The 17,236-nt window shown below is 39.2% G+C and overlaps 1 protein-coding gene and 1 pseudogene across 3 annotated transcripts in view; one reads left to right on the top strand and one right to left on the bottom strand.

The window, feature by feature from the left end:
* Nucleotides 1-1,143, bottom strand: part of LOC144373409 (transport and Golgi organization protein 1 homolog) — a 37,008-nt gene extending 35,865 nt beyond the window's left edge. For both annotated transcript variants that reach the window (XM_078036494.1, XM_078036496.1), the window contains exon 1: nucleotides 996-1,143. In XM_078036494.1, the coding sequence (XP_077892620.1) occupies nucleotides 996-1,128 (133 nt within the window). In that variant the 5' untranslated portion in view covers nucleotides 1,129-1,143. The remainder of the gene's footprint in view (nucleotides 1-995) is intronic.
* Nucleotides 1,144-8,894: 7,751 nt separating this feature from the next.
* The window catches only part of LOC144373415 (coagulation factor XIII A chain-like), a 49,095-nt pseudogene continuing 40,753 nt past the window's right edge, over nucleotides 8,895-17,236 (top strand). Inside the window, exons 1-3 of the transcript XR_013433094.1 lie at nucleotides 8,895-9,000; nucleotides 9,520-9,638; nucleotides 12,577-12,684. The product of XR_013433094.1 is annotated as a coagulation factor XIII A chain-like (transcript). The remainder of the gene's footprint in view (nucleotides 9,001-9,519; nucleotides 9,639-12,576; nucleotides 12,685-17,236) is intronic.

The following is a 17,236-nucleotide window of genomic DNA, read 5'->3' as shown; positions in this document are numbered from 1 at the left end:
AGAAAACCTCAAAATCCTAATTAGAGCTATTAGACCCTTCAATTATAAAATGAACAATCTCCAGTCTACTCCCCACTACTTCTATTGCCATACAACTGCTACCAGAACAATATTTACTCAAGGGAAAATTTAAAACCAGAGATATATAGACCAGGGTCACATTCAACAAACATGGATTTAGTGCTGGTGAAACCTTGTGTTTAAAATTTTAGGAAAGCTGAAAGAGAGGGAGTCTTGGTTTGCAGATTTGCAGGTGGAATGAGCCAAGGCTTAACACAGTATCTGGCACCTGGCAGAGATACTCAACAATTATTTATTGAATGGACAGATGACAGCTATTTAAAAAGAACACAGTAATATCAAGAGAGACTAAAGGGAATTGGATACAGACCTGCATTGAGGCTCTGTGAATGAGGTAGAATTCCAGTAAGAACTGAGAGCTTGTAGGGGTGGAATTTCAGTATGAGTTACAGCCTGGGGTACGTTTGATTAAACAGCAGGAGTCCAACATGCAGTTATTAAGAAGTTGGACCAGTTGCTTCTAAGGTCTTTCTCAACCCTGAGATTCCCATTCACTACTATTTTTTTAAGCTTTTGCCTAATTTTTTTTATTTTAGTTTTTGATGGACCTTTATTTTATTTATTTGTATGCAGTGCTGAGAATCAAACCCAGTGCCTCACATGTTAGACAAGCGCTCTACCACTGAGCTACAACCCCAGGCCCTCCATTCACTATTGGTCTATGAATTTGACTGCTGGTGAAGTCTGCACCATTGGCTCAGCATCTCAGCAACCTGAGCGGGCTGGCTGAGGCGCCGGCAGAGCCGGAGGGGACACACGCAGGGTCCTGAGGCTCTGTCACTCCTGCGCCCCACCCATCATCCTACGACCCCCTAGCCCAGCTCACGGGGCAGGGGACCGAGGGATCAGAGCCCCATGCGGCCCCAAAGAGCCACCACGGAGACCCTGGGCTGCCCGCCCACCTGTGGACTCACTGCTGCATTCGTCGTCTGCACAGAGTTTGTGCTTCCACAAGGGCCAGCCGGTGCTCGGGTCCAGTTGGCCCGGCACTCGCCAGGTCAGCCACAGCACGAACAGCAAGAAGAGCAGCACTGGCGCTGCAGCCATGTTGTGGTCACCTTGGGGAGTCGGTGACAGGGTGGAGTAGGCTGTGGCGGGCGTCAGGGGGCGGAGGCGGGGCTCAGGGGGGCGGGTGGGGTGGGTAGCAAAGCACAGAGGGGTGGCGCCCGGGAAGGCTTAAGCCTTTCCCGGGTGACACCTCAGCAGGGATATCTGGGGGTCAATCCACAGACTCTACTGGAGAACACACGGAGCTGGAGCTCCGTCCTTCTCTAGTCAAGACCTTCTCATGGACTGAAGACCTTCTCCTCTAGTCGCTGCCTTGGCAACTAGAACTCTCCTTCTCGTCCAATCACCTGCCTTTGCTCCTGTGACCTCACAAGCGACCCTCCACATGATTCTAGTAGTCACCCACCCATCCCCCCCCCCCCCCCCCCCCGCCAACTGGTCCTTTCTGGCTTTCCTTAATGTCTCATTTCTGGTCCATCCTAAACTAGCCCACTCCACTTCACCATCACTCCCATTCCCCATTCCTGGTCTGGTACCTCCTTTTCTGAACTGCCAAATCCCACCCATGACTTGTCACAGCTAGTCTATGGTTCCAGGCTCCCTCCCCTTCAATCTCTTTGAGGTTCCTTGAAGCCCCACCCCAAGATCCCTCTGATTAGGAAAGGGGAAGGTGAATAGAACTGTGAGTGAGGGTGTAAACTGGAGACAGTGGCCTGCTTTTTTTTAAGGCGGGGACAGGTGGGGGCAGAGAGATGGACATTAGTCTTCAGGCTAAGATCTTGAGATTCTTATCTTTATCCGTAAGGGAAGAAATTATTTAATTCAAAAGCATATTTTTAATTCTCATTTTGTGCTACCAAAGCCCTAGCATGGTGTGGGAGTGGATGAAAATCAAAAGACAAGATATCTGGTCCTGGTCGGAAAAAGTCCACAACTTAGTGGGAACCAACTGACAAAACCGATTGTCAGAGAAGAAAGCTAGTAGCTAACATTTCTTGAAAGCTTTATGTCCAGTTGTTATTCTGAAGGAAATTTTATTTTATTTTTTCTGACCTCTAAGAGGGATCTTACATTTTTCTACTTCCCTTTCCAAGACTATTCCCTCTTTTGCACTGTGTAATCTTGAATTTAAATCTGAATTAGTTGCATTGATTTTCCCTTGTGTTAATAGTCAAATTATGATACAATTTGAATTATTGAAATGCATATGGAGGGGTTTCTTTTCTTATTTTTAATGAAAACTCACGTTTTTTAAAATTAGCACCTAGGGGACTATAGGTGGAGACTTAATATGTAGAGTCATCAGCATGATAATTGTGATTAAATAAACACAAATCAGTTCATGACAGATGATTTCACTTACTATTATAATCAGCTTTCTCCTCTATAAAACAGCACAATTAGTCCTAAATTGACATTCACTAATTGTATATTAGAGTTTCAAGGAAAACAATGAAGAGTTGGTGACTAGCATAATGATTGAGATGTGTTTTGACATCAGTAATTATTATTATTTTTAAGATGGGGGTCTTGCTATGTTGCCTAACCTGATCTCCAACACCTGGACTCAAGCAATCCTCCTGGCTTGGCCTTCTGAGTAGTTAGGACTACAAGTCACCAAACCAGCCCAGTAATTATTGTTTAGTAGATCTCTTTTTGGACACTAAAATCACTACTAATATGATTGTATATGTTTGAAATTGGTTTTAGGAGCAACATACAGATTTGATGCAATTCCCATCAAAATACCCATGAATTGGTGTGAATATACTTAATATACAATGAGAGATATGAAAAATTGTGCTTTATATATGTAATATGAATTGTAAAGCATTCTGTTGTCATATATAAATTTAAAATAATAATAATAATAATAAATGTCATTTTTCCAGAACTAGAACAAACAGTCCTGAAATCCATTTGGAAAAATAAAATATTCAGAATAGCCAAAACAATTCTAAGTCAATAAAGCAAGCTGGAGGCATCATCACAATACCTGACTTCAAATTGTACTACAAAGCTATGGAAATAACCACTGCATGGCTCTGTCATAAAACCAGATACATAGACCAATGGGAGAGAAGAGAAGACACAGAAAAAGATCCAACACAGTTAACACTCATCTGATTCTTGACAAAGATGCCAAAAACATATTGGGAGAAAAGACAGGCTTTAAACAAGTGGTGCCAGGAAAATTGGTTATCCATATGTAGACAAATAAGATTAGACCCTGTACAAACTTGAAAGAGATCAAAAGCCCAGGAATTAGACCAGAAACTATGCAAATCCTTGGAAGAAAATATACATTTGAGACTCCAGCATATAGGTACAGGCAATGACTTTCTTTTTAGAACTCCTAAAGCTCAGAAAATAATGACAAAAGTTAATAAACAGAATGGCATCAAATTAAAAAGCTTCTGCACAGCAAAGGAAACAATTAGTAACATGAAGAAAGAACCTAAGGAATTGGAGAAAATATATTTGCTAACTACTCTTTTTTTTTAAGAGAGTGAGAGAGAATTTTTTAATATTTATTTTTTAGTTTTTGGCGGACACAACATCTTTGTTTGTATGTGATGCTGAGGATCGAACCTGGACTGCATGCATGCCAGGCGAGCGTGCTACCGCTTGAGCCACATCCCCAGCCCTGCTAACTACTCTTTGACACAGGATTAATATCCAAACTATATAAGAAACTTTTAAAAACTTAACACCAAAACCTCAAATAACCTAGCTTAATTGGGCAAATGAATTAAAAAGATACTTCTCAAAAGAAGAAATAAAAATGGACAACAAATCTATAAAAATGTTCAACATCATTAGCAATTAGGGAAATGCAAATCAAAACTACAGTGAGCTTTCATCTCACTTTAGTCAGAATAGCAGCCATCAAGAATATGAATGATATGGGGCTGGGGTTGTGGCTCAACAGCACATTGCTTGTCTAGCACGTGCAAGGCCCTGGGTTCGATCCTCAGCACCACATTAAAAATAAATAAATAAAAATAAAGGTATTGTGTCCAACTACTTAAAAAAAAGAATATGCACAATAATAAATGCTAGAGAGAATGTGGAGAAGAAGGGACACTTTTTTCTCTGTTGATAGGATTATAAATGAATATAACCACTATTGAAATCAGTATGGAGGTTCCTCAAAAGACTAGGCAGGAAACCACCATATAACCAAGCTATACAACTACTCAATGTTTATCCTAATGAATTAAAGTCATAATACTAGAGTAGTACATGCATACCCATGTTTATAGCAGCACAATTCACAGTTGCCAAACTATGGAACCAAACTAGGTGCTTATCAAGAATGAATAAATAAAGAAAATGTGGCATATACACACAATGGAGCTTTATTCAGCCATAAAGGTGAATTATGTCATTTGCTGGAAAATGGATGAAACTTGAGAACATTCTGTTACACAAAATAAGCTAAACTCATAAGATCAAGGGAGCCTATGTTTTCTCTCAGATGTGGAAGCAAGAGAGGAAAAAGGAAAAAAAAAGTGAAAATCAAATGGAGATCAGTAGAGTGTAGGAAAGAGACCAGGAGAGGGAGGAGTGAAGGGAAAATACTGGGGAATGATATTGGCCAAACTGTAGTGTTATATTGTGCATGTGGAAATATGTAATGACAAATACTGCCATGATTTACGACTATAATGTATCAACAAAAAAATGGAAAAAATAAAAGAAAGCAAACAAAAGAACAAAATTGCTTTCATGTATATATGTATGTATGTATGTATGTATGTATGTATACAGCCTAGCCAAACATCTATTGTGAGCATAACATTAATACTCTGGAACAGTGTTGAGCAAATCATAGCTGTAAGCCTGACACTGTTTTTTTAAATTGTTCCCTTTATTCCTTTTTTCTCTTTCGTTCTTTCTTTCTTTCTTTCTTTCTTTCATTCATTCCTCTCTCTCTCTCCCTTTATTCCTTTTTTCTCTTTCGTTCTTTCTTTCTTTCTTTCTTTCTTTCATTCATTCCTCTCTCTCTCTCCCTTCCCTCCTTCCCTCCCTCCCTCCCTCCCCCCCCTCTCTCTCTCTTTCTTTCTTTCTTATTTCTCAGGCTGGCCTGAACTCCTAGGCTCAAGTAATCTTCCTGCCTCAGCTTTCTGAGTAGTTGTGACTGTTGGAGCACACCACGTTGTCCAACAATGACACTTGATTTTGTAAACAAAGTTTTATTAGAACACAGAAGCTTATATTATTTACCCATAGTCTAGGCTGTTTTTGTGCTACACTGGCATTTGAGTGGCAATTAAGACTTGCCTACAAAGTCTAATATGTTTATTATCAGTCTCTTTTCAGAAAAAGTTTGTTGATCCATGATTAGATTATAGACTAAAGTCAGCAGAATGAATACATAAACATTTCTTTTCTTACGACTAAAATTGGCTGTATGAAATGAGATAAATGATCTATTAATTGCCAAGATATATGTCTCTTCCCTATAGAAAGTGTGTATTCAGGACTAGAAATCTTGGCACTGTGTCATGTCAAATGTAGGAAAAAACCTGGCAGTTCATTTTGATGAGACTTAAGAAATTTCTTTTCCAGGGCATTTTGAGGTGTATCTAAAATTTGTAGATAATACAGGGAAGAACATTTTAATCTGCAAATAGATTATGTTCATTATTAGTTTGTAATCATTTCACAACTATCATATAATATTAAAGCATCATAAGAGACTGCCTATCATAATAGAAACTTTTATGACTCTAGCCATTAACTTGTATTTTTCTACTTATTGTAGACCCATACTTTTAAGCTAGTGCTATTGGTAAAATATATGATTATTTAACTCTGATTGCCTTACTAATTTTGACCAGTTTATTTTTCAGATATCCATTTTGGGGTTTACTCTTTCAATTAATTTTGGGTTCCATGGGCAATGAAATTGTTGTTGAGTATGTAAGATGTTGCAGTTTCTATGTAAGTTCACCTAAGTGCTTCTACCACTATTGATGGGCAAGGATATAACTAATTTAGTACTTTTACTTGAAACTGTTATAGTTCTACTGTACGGGATTTGTTTTCCTGACACAAAAAAGTATAAAACTAGAAAAACTAAACATTTTCAGGTATTAATTTCAGAGAGATGAAGCTCAAGTAAGATGGTGGTCATACTGAGTTAAGGAGAAAATTATCAAAGTGCAAGATTATCATAGTGGTTGGAATTTTGTGGACAAGAATGTCTGAGCTATTTATGGTGGGTGCAATGTGATTATGTGTGTGTGTTAGAGAGAGAGAATACTAAAAGCCTGGAGGAAATTTATTTTTGATATGAATGTACCAGATGAGACTCTTTAAGGCTTAGCAGAGGTTGACTGCTATAAAGGAGACTGAAGATGATGCTAAATGGCAATGTTGGAAGAAATTAGGTTTTCAGCAGAGTCAGGTTGCAGCAGCTTCACTAATATATCAGGTACTTAATTAAGAGTTCATAAATAAGCCTTAGCAAAAAGAACCACACAAAAAAGAGTAAAGGGAAAATGGTAGACCTAAATTTGAAACCAAAATTGATTCATGCTGAAAATGTATGAGGCAGCCAGAAAGGAAAAAGGAAAAGAAAGGTGTGTGTGTGTGAAAGGAATCTGAGGGCAATCAAAGGGAGATCAGTAGAATAGAGGAAAGGGATCAGGGGAGAGAGGAAAGCAGGTAAAAGAGAAATACTCAAGAATGATATTGGCTAAGTTTTATCACTATATTGTACATATGTATGAAAACATAACAACAAATCCCACCATTATGTACAAGTATAATGCACCATGAAATATGGAAATAAAGAAAAATACCAAACCTAGTGAGGCACGGAATATGCTTATAATCCCAGTGACTCAGGTGGATGAAGCAAGAGGATCACGAGCTCAAAGCCAGCCTTAGTAAATAGAGGTGCTAAAGCAGCTCAGCAAGACCCTGTCTCTCAATAAAATACAAAATAGGTCTGGGGATGTGGCTCAGTAATTGAGTACCCTGAGTTCAATCTCTGGAACCAAATAATAATAATAATAATAATAATAATAATAATAATAATAATACCAAATCTAATATGATCAAAACAATTCACCAGTAATTAGCCTGCATGACACATAAAACAGAATATCCTTTATAGGAAGAAAACATAATCCAGACTTCCTATGATGTATCATCTATAAATGACCAGAATATAATTAAAAAAAATTTTTTGGTACCAGGGATTGAACCCAGGGGTGCTTAACCATTGAGCCACAACCTCAGCCCTTTTTTGCATTTTATTTAGATACAGGGTCTCATTGAGTTGCTAAGTGCATCCCTTAGTTGCGGAGGCTAACTTTGAACTCTTGATCCTCCTGCCTTAGCCTCCTGAGTCGCTGGGATTATAGGCATGTAGAATATCATTAAATTTTGCCAGAATGCAAAGAAGATAGAAAAATGAGAACCACAAGAGAAAATATCACATATAAAAAAAGTTCCGTGAGCTGACCCAGATGTTAGGATTAGCAGAAAAAAATTTAAATAGTTTTTATAACTAATTTCAAGGAGTTAAAGAAAAGCTTAATCATAATGAATACGTAGATACGGGTGTCAACATATAAATGAAAAATTTCTTTTAAAAGAAATAAAAAGTACGGTATTGGAAACGAAAAATTCATGAAACAAATCTATCATCAGATTGTATAGTGCAAAAACAGCAAAAAGTTAACTTGGAGATAGACCAATAAAAATTATCTGGTCTAAAAATTAGAAAGAAAAAAATAGAGACTTGGTTACTATCAATACAAAGTGACCTAACATACATATAATTACATTTCTAGAAGAATAGAGGCATAAATTGTACAGAAAAAAAATATTTAAGACAATGATGACTAAAATTATCCCAAATTAACAAAAAAGATGTCAAGAGATTTAGGAAACTCAGTGAATACTAAGGTTAGCTACAAAGCAAATCACATCTAGATGCATCAGAGTCAACTGTAAATGATCAATTAGAAGGAAAAAGGTCTTGAAGGCAATTAGAAAAAAGTGGTGTGTTATGCATTGGTAAAAATGACTAAAATGATAGCTGACTTCTTATCAGAAATGAGAGGTTAAAGTTAATGGAAAGGTTTAAGGTGCTAGAAGACAAAAACTGCTAATCCAGGATAAATCTCTTCAAAACTGAAAGCAGAATAGACATTTTAAAATAAATAAAAAGTAAGAAAATTCAATACCAATAGATCTCTACTATTAACAATGCTAAAAGAACCTCTTCAGGATAAAAGGAGATGATCCATCAGGTAGAAACAGATGCACTGTGTGTTTTAGTTAACTGTGTAATAAACTTAATGGTTTAAAATAAAAATTCTTTGTTATTTTTTCCTTATTCTATGATTTGGCTTTACATAACCTGATGAGTCCTTTGCTCTAGGTATTTATTACTGCTTATGTGGTTTCCTTTCGCAGGGATTGTTTAACCAAAGGTAGAACTGACAAAATCCTCCTACCTCAGCCTCCTGAGCCACTGGAATTACAGGTGTGCACCACCACTCCCGTCGGAAAGCGAAGCAAAATCCAAAGGACCACCAGGTAAAGTGACATCTTACTCCCCTAGTCCAGCCGCTGTCCCCTCTCCACAATCTCTATTTGCAATGGAAATCTTACACCTTCTGGATGAAACAGAATGATGCAAATCTCTGGCCAAACAAATGGGAAGGCAGCAGCCTATAGTCAGTTCTTGGTTCACTTCCGTTAGCCGGTAGCGGCTCAAGGGGCGGGCAACTTCGTTCCAACCTTCAAAGGAGGAGTTGGGGCGGGGCTAGGTTTTGCGCATGCTCCCAAGGCAGGTTTTGGGGCATGCTCAGAGCAAGCGCACGCTCACAATTTCCGGTGAGAGCTTTCTTCTGGAGTGGAGGCGGTTTCCTGCGGAGCCCCGCGGTAGGTGGGTGAGTGCTGCGAGTATAATTGCGAGCTTACTTGTTTAGGAGAAGACAAAAAGGGTGTGCTTGGATTTACCCGTGTTTTCCTTCCGAGTTTTTTCCCCTTATGCTCTATAACCTTGGGTTCTGGGAAATGAGAGCCAGCTGGAGAAGCTTTGGTTACTGTGGCAACCATGTGTTACTGATTCTGGTTTTTGAGGATTTGAAAAGAGAATTTGTGTTATAACTCCTCAAAGTACATGCTGGGTCGCATTCAGAGTCACATATTATTTCAAACTCAGGTTTTTAACCACGGAAATTGACTTTAAAAGATTTAATTCTGGTAGTAATGTGGAAAAGCAGTATTTTAGGCAGGGTAACTAGTTAGAAAGCTAATGCAGTGATTAACACAAGTGAAACAATAGGCATTTTTTCTTCATTAGGTATATTACATTGAAGTTTGGTAACAAAATCAACTTGGAAGTATTTGAAAGCAGTCTGGTTTGGTAATGGTCCTTGTGTTCAATTTCTGATGCAGAGGATGCTGTCTATCTGGACAATGAGAATGAAAGAGAACAATATGTCCTGAATGACATCGGGGTCATTTTTTACGGAGACTTCAATGACATCAAGAGTAGAAGCTGGAGCTATGGTCAGGTGAGCTGCTTAAAATTTGTCATTGTCAAGGCGTTTTTAGTTAATATATTTTTTTTGTCACATACATTACTGCAGGGTCCCATACATTGATATTAGACAGGTACAATTTCCTACTTTTCAGGATCTAAGACTCAGAGACAGAAGGCATTAGAGTAGAGACTTATAAAGGCAACTGCATAATTTATCAGCTGAAACCACATATCTTCCTCTGATGACAAATGTTACAGAGATCAGAGATTCTGTGGATGTCATGGCTCCAATTGAGAAATACTTTGGCATCTTAATATAATGAAATCTCATTAAGTCAACCTAGAATGGATTGAAAACCTCATTTTCTTATTTTTTTTTAAAAAGGTGTTTTGATAGCAATGCAAAGAACACTGCAAGATGTGTGTCTGACTAAAAGAAAAACTTTAAAAAATTATTAGTCTGAGATGCCACTAATTAAAAAAAAGACTATTAGCATTTTTATCAAGGAAGGGCCACTGGACTTTTACATAGACACATGTTATCAGCTGCAACCTCAAGTTACTGTCTAGATATAAAATAGCAAGTGGTATTTCCTTAAGATATTCAAGAATTCAAACTTTCAATTTGGTGTCTTTAACAATGGTGCAGATGAATAATATTTTGCCACATTTCCATACATGAATGCCCGGTCTATGATTCAAAATGCTTTTTTTTTTTGTTAGCACTACAAGAAAAGGTGAATGTATAATTTCTCAGCGATTCCTGGCTGAGATGACTATAACTGTGCATTATTTTTCTGAGTATCCAGAAAACCTTGGAATCTCAGAGATTCCACAGAACCTGACTACAACAAGTCACATGATACATTCATAACTTCTGGTGTCTTGCTTTGACCTCCATATGGGATTTCCATATGTCTTTCACCCTCAGCCCCAGGCTGACCATTGGGACTCATGTCATGAACTCTTATTGCCACCAGCCAGCTTTGTGACAAGCTTCACCCTAACTTCTGAGAATGCTCTATCTAGTGTCCAGGCTTGCCCACCTATGTTTCTGATATCCTGCCAAGCTAAGATTTATGTTTGCTTGCCTTGTTTTTAGATTCTTTCCTGGCTCTCCAGATAAAAGCCCTCTCCTTCCTCAGAGACATCACCTTTGACTACTGTCTGTTGTCCAGTGCCTTTATGTTAGATCCCCATTTTCTAGCCGTAATGTGATGTCTTAGTCTGTTTTCTGTTGCTATAACAGAATTCCTGAGGGTGAGACTTTATAAAGGAAAAAAATCTATTTAGCTCATGGTTTTGGAAGCTCAGAGTCCCAGGTTGGAAAGCCCCGTCTGTTCAGCCTCTGGAAGGTCCCCCTAGGCTGTATCACAAGATGATGGAGAAACAAAAAGAACTAGCCATGTACATGGCGTGGGCTTGCTTTATAAGCTGTTCTCACAAAAACTAACTCACTTGTGAGACCCTTTATGGCCCTAACTTGACTCTCTTCAGATAGTTAATGGGGGGAAAGTTATCAAGGTAAGTAGAAAGGAAAATAAGGAGTCAGGGTCAGGGTGCTCCGAGCCAGCATGCCTTCAGGTAGGCACCCTTGATCTCAGGCCCTATGGCTACCATCATTCAAAAGAGACCATTAGTTTATGTCTTTCAGCCAAAATAATCAGCCATACCCGTTGCTTGCAGAGATACAGGGAATAGTGAACTTTGTAAATTTCTTTAACTCAAGAGCCGCTAGCATGTTCACAAACACAACGGAGATGTGTGGCTTATGGGAACCAGAATAATGAGTTCTTTATTTATCTTATAGCTGGAAAACTGGTGGAAATACAGATTACTGCACCCAGTGCATCAGTTTGAGGTACCCCCAAGAGTTGATACTCTAACCAGATTTAGTACAGAAGGAGTTGGTAATGAGCCAGAAAGATGGTGGTCTCTGTCACCAGTACTCAGGTCGGTGACATGCAAGGTTCCTGTATTTAAAGTTGTCTCCTCTCGCTGTGTCCTACAGTGTAGGCAGAGACTCCCCATCTGGCCAGCTTATTATTATTTGGCCTTTATTCCTCTCAAAGACAATGCTGGTGTCCCTGTGGCCAGCATTCCTTCTAAGGAAGCTGAATTGGCTCGTGGGCTCTGCCCACGATAATGCTGTCTACCTGCTCTGAGCCTAAGATATTATCTAAGTGAAACTCCCTTGGCCCTGAGGTCATCAAAGGGGTACCGTAGAGGACAGTTGCTATGTGCAGTCTCCTTCTATTGGGGGTGCAAGCTAAGTGGGCCTGAGGACCTTTCTGTGACACACCTTAGAGCCACTTATTTTCAAGACACATAAGAACTCGTGTTACTTCCAAGGTCAAAAGACTTCCGAGTGACTCTGTCAATCAGTCCTTCCTTCACCTGCAGTCATATCTTGGATAGCTCTTTTAAATTAACTTGTACAATTTTTCAAAGAATTTTGAGTCAGCTCACGACCCTTGGACACGTCTGCTCTCTAGTAGTTCTTTTGTATTTCTAGCATCCTTTGATGTTCCTCTGTACGTCACTGAAAAAATTTTTTATAAAGGTACGTCACTGAAAAAATTTTTTATAAAGAACTTCTTTCTTCCACTTTAGCAGTTCATACTAAACATTCTGGGAGATCACTGTGTAGAAAATACACATTTTTTTTTTAGGCACTAAGTTGTGATTTTATTTATTTTTATTTTCTGTAGAGACTTTTTTTTTTTATATCAGAGATTGAACCTGGCGGTGCTTAACCACTGAGTCACATTCATTTCTAGCCCTTTCTTATTTTTTTATTTTTAAGACAAGGTCTTACTAAGTTACTTAGAGCCTCACTACATACGTAGCTGAGGCTGGCCTCAAACTTGCAATCCTCCTGCCTTAGCCTCCGGAGTCTCCAGAATACAGAAACTATCTTGTTTTAAGAGTGGTTATTAAGTAGCTTCTCATTTTTCCCCCCAAAATAGTTTGAAGATGGCATCCTTGATGCTTGTTTGTACGTGATGGACAGAGCACAAATGGACTTCTCTGGTAGAGGGAATCCCATCAAAGTCAGCCAGGTTGGATCTGCAATGGTAAGCAACTTCTATTGATGGCTGAAAACTACCACGTGCACCACTTGCCTCAGCATAGTTGTTGGTTCATTAAAAACTGTTGAAATAGCAACTCACACTTAATAGACTTTTATTTGTGACACTCTGACTTATGACACCCTGCATAGCTCTTGACTTCTCTGAGCTTGTCATGTGCTGTAAAACAAAAATTTTATCTCAATACTGTATGTTTCTTGGGCTTCAGTCAAATGCTGATAGATATCATCCTACTGCACAGTTATCCTTAAGAACCTCTTGCCTGGCAACTAAGAACTGACTTTAAAAAAATACATCAATGACTAATCAAAGGGTCGATCAATCAAACATCAAGGAGCACAAAGATGTACAAGACCCAGATTTTCTCCACATTTACACTGGTGTTAAGAGTAAACAATAAATAGCTCTATAGAATTCTAGTCTCTATAGCTGTGATATCTCACCAGAGAGCTTTATTGCTTATGAAGTGGATATCAATTCTGCCCAGTCATCTAATAAGGTAGGTGCAATAGGTATTCCCATGCCATTTTAAGGAAGCAGGGTGATGTCAGTTTTTAACTCCAAAGCTAGACAGGTTCTAGATTTCATGCTACTCTTTGTAGGCTATCGTGAAATGTCTTTGAGGATACAGAGATCCTGCAGTGGGATGGCTGAAAAGGATAAAGAATACCCATGAGTGGGAAGCTTGGAGCCAGGGTTAGAAGCAGATTAAATGGGACCCTGGGTACTCATACACCAGCATACAGCTCTTGGTGGAAAAAACATATGTATCACATTTGGTTCAGGAGCATAATATTCCTGAAAAAAAAATCTTAAAACAGGCTCTATTTCATACAAAGACTGAAAATTTGATTTTAGCAATGTCCTTAAGTTTTATAAAACATTCTCCCTGAAGAATTTTATCTTTGAGTTGAGTTTATATATTCTTTTTTTGAGGGAGAGGGGGTTACTGGCGATTGAACTCAGGGGCACTCAACCACTGAGCCACGTCCCCAGTCTTATTTTATTTTATTTAGACACAGGGTCTCACTGAGTTGCTTAGAGCCTCGCTTTTGCTGAGGCTGGCTTTGAACTTGCAATCATTCTGCCTCAGCCTCCCCTGAGCTGCTGGGATTAGAAGTGTGTGCCCCCGTACCCAGCTATATATTCTTTTGACTTAAACAAAATCAGTATTGCTGACATACAAATATTAGTCCAAGGATGATATGGCATGTAATTTCTTATGGTGGTTTCTATTTTTTCAGAACTAAGTTACTTGTAAATTTAGGACATGTGAGGACGTAAAAAGTGGAGGTGGTTTTAGGATGAGGGTGCAGCTCAGTGGTAGAATGTGTGTTTTAACATGGGTCAGGCCCCAAGTTCAATTCCAGCACTGAAATAAATAAAAAGTGACTTTGTTTTCTGTTGTTAGTTATACTACATAATGAAAATACAATGATTTCTAAAGATTTTGGAAATATTATACTAACCATGGATAGCAATATATATTAGACCTGCAATATATATTAGATAACTATTTTTCCTACTTCAAAAAAAATTTTCACTTTTTTTCTCTTCTTAGAAGTTACCACAACAAGTTTGCAGTGGGAAGGGAAGAGCTAGGAGTTATTAAATACAAATTAATTCCTTCCTAAGCGATATTTAATGGCATGGCTCTCATCCTAAGCTTACTCACACATTGGGTGTATTTTTACAAATCCAGAAATCCCTGAAACACAAGTCAACACAGGAGGAAAGCAGAAAGGGAACATCTGACATAATGCTGTCTCTAGTGGCCTCTGGCCAAGCAGAAGTTGTTAGGTATGGAATTAAGTCCGAAGTGCTATTGCAAATTGCCTTGAAATATTTTTTTAATTACAAACAGCCTATGAAGTTCTAATTTGGAAAATGTATATCCCCAGTTACAAGGTTTGGAATTAGAGAGTCTGTCTGGGCAATGGTTTGGCTCTGGTTGGATTTGGCTTTTGGAAGGGGAGACCGAGACCATGTATGTTAAGGAGTAGAGCATCTCTACTCTTACCTGACCAATTTTAAGCCACATCTGTAGTTCCTTATCCTTGATCACAACACAGAGAAATTGTGATGGTTTACAAAACCCTTTCATATCTGTGATCTCCTTTAATCCTTGCAACAGCTCTGTGAGTCATTCCAACATCTATTCGGTTGTGGTGATCTTTAAAAACTAAAATATTGAGCCTCCAAAAAGAGAAAACAACCCTAAGAAAAAAGTCTCAACTGGTTTTTAATCCTTAGGGCCGTTGGGCTCCTGTTCGCAAATCCTTGAAATTCAAAATTTCGGAAGTGAAATTTCATGAAATTTGATATTTCTTAAAATCATTAAAATTCTGAGTGCAGTTAAACAAAGATCTTGGGGAGGGGAAAAATCCTTCAAATTTCTCAAAGGTTTACCTTAAAGTATGAAAAGTTGTATTTAGAAAACCCAGCAAGAGCTCTGAGTTAGAGTCTAGCAGGAATCCAGATTCACAGGAGGACAGGCCTCTGTATGCACTCCAGGAATGAGGCCCAGGCTTCAGGAGCAACAGAGCTTGATGTACCAGGTGTTTTGTTTTTATTCTGAGTCCCTCTCAAATGCCTCACAGCCTGTTGCAGAGTCTGGAATTCCTCTCATAGAAAAACCAACTCTCAGAAAGAGATGCATGTGACACACCAATCCTCCCGAAGGTGGGACACAGTAACTTCAGTGCATGCCAAGACCAGGGCAATGGCAGGCAGACTTTCCTAAGAGTAGCCAATGCCAGGAAGGAATGGGTACAAACAGCCCTGCCCTAGTTGGGTACCTGAAGAAAATGGAGCTGAGTAGGGGCAAGAAGCACATGCATGACCTGGGACCCTCAGACAAATTGACTTACTGTGGTTATGGCTGATTCTGGCATCCGTGAAGTTTATCATGAAGTTTTCTTTAAAAGCAAAGTAACAGTAACCCAAAATACAGAGGCAAGGAAACACTGTGCATGGTGCTAAAAAAGCACAGAGAATGACTGAAACTGAGCAGACTTTCTAATAACAATCATATGCACTTGGATTTTAGGTGCACAGTCCCCAGCTAAAAACCTTTATGGTCCAGTGTACATGACCTTGACTAATCGTTGTGAGGCCTCAGATGTCAGTAGCTCCTTCTCCCATCCACACCAGTTGTGACATCCCAAGATGTCTTTGGATATTGTAAAATGCTCCCTTGGGGTAAAAGGTCATTCCTAGTGAGAACCACAGCATTTAGCCCCTCTTCATCTCAGTTTTCCTGGCTGTGAAACAGAAATAACATTTTCTCCTGGCCTTCATAGAGGATTAATTTGTTCAAAGCCTGCTGGTTTTATTCTGCCAAGGAATAGACAGTGGAGACAGCATTGCATACAAAGGACCAGGTCCCATGTCAGGAGATAGGACCTTGGATCTGTTTCTGCTGCTAACATAATATGTGAGCTGGGGCCAATAACTCAACTACAGGGTTCACTTCTTCTTGAAATTCAAACTTTGTCTCTGTACTCAAATCACATTTGTAATTTCCATTGACAGCAAGAATTTTGTGTTTTTTCTTTTTAATTCTTCAAAACAAAGTTCTCCTTTCTTCCATTTTTCTCCCTTATACATTCAGTATACCCGTCTTATTGTGGGTTGCTGTTACTTTTCTTTCAAATAGAAGTAAGAAAACTTCATGATAATCTGGACACCCTTGGACTACTGGACTTTCCCAAGAGAAAAGAAAAATCCTGTAATCCCCTTGTCTGGGGATTGGGCCTGAGATTTTTATAGCCTCACCTAAGCCAATTTTATTTAGGCTTTTCTAAATACCGATTTGTGCATTTTATAAAATCTATACTAAAGATTTGTTTAAGAGAGAAAAGGGGAAAAAAAGAGGAAATTAGAAAAAAAAGACGACATTTGTCCAACATTGTGCTTCTTCTCTTAAATTGCACCCCTTGATTGCTGTTTCCTTTCCACCTCATTTCTAATGTGACAGTCTCCACCAAGAAAATTGCCAGGAAATGTGCCAGGAGAAGTTAAGGAGGATGCTTTGTGCCATCTGAAAATCCACTTCACTCACATGCCATTAGTAAAGCATGCCAGCCCTAAATTGCTATGAAGCCACCAGACGTGGATTCTGAGCTCCCCGTCATAGTATCAAAACGCTTATTCCCTGACAGGTGACAAGAACAGTCTGGTCCTGGGGAGAGGGGGTGGCAGTGATAATACCCCATCATTACTGCTGCTGGTTACCTGTCCGTGCCGGCTTTGCCCCGTGACTAATTGGATTTGGCAGGAACGGTAGGCAGAGCTCTTTCCCCAGAGAGACGAAGTTGCTGCTGCAGAGGCCTCTGCTACTGCAGAGAAGGGCTTGCTTAGTCACCGTGAACCCTCTGAGCCTCTCACCTTCATGCCCACTTGTTCCTCTGTATGGTGAGATTTTACCCATAAAAGAAGATCTGTGTTGAAAGTAGCACATGAGATCTGGAAGATTCTCCAGGGGACTTTTTGATGAGGAAAGGAGAGGCCTTGGGAAGGGATGTCATTCACTCAA

The sequence above is a fragment of the Ictidomys tridecemlineatus genome, unplaced genomic scaffold (assembly GCF_052094955.1).
Source record: "Ictidomys tridecemlineatus isolate mIctTri1 unplaced genomic scaffold, mIctTri1.hap1 Scaffold_39, whole genome shotgun sequence".
Classification (NCBI taxonomy): domain Eukaryota; kingdom Metazoa; phylum Chordata; class Mammalia; order Rodentia; family Sciuridae; genus Ictidomys; species Ictidomys tridecemlineatus.
This window is presented reverse-complemented; position numbering and strand designations above follow the sequence as displayed.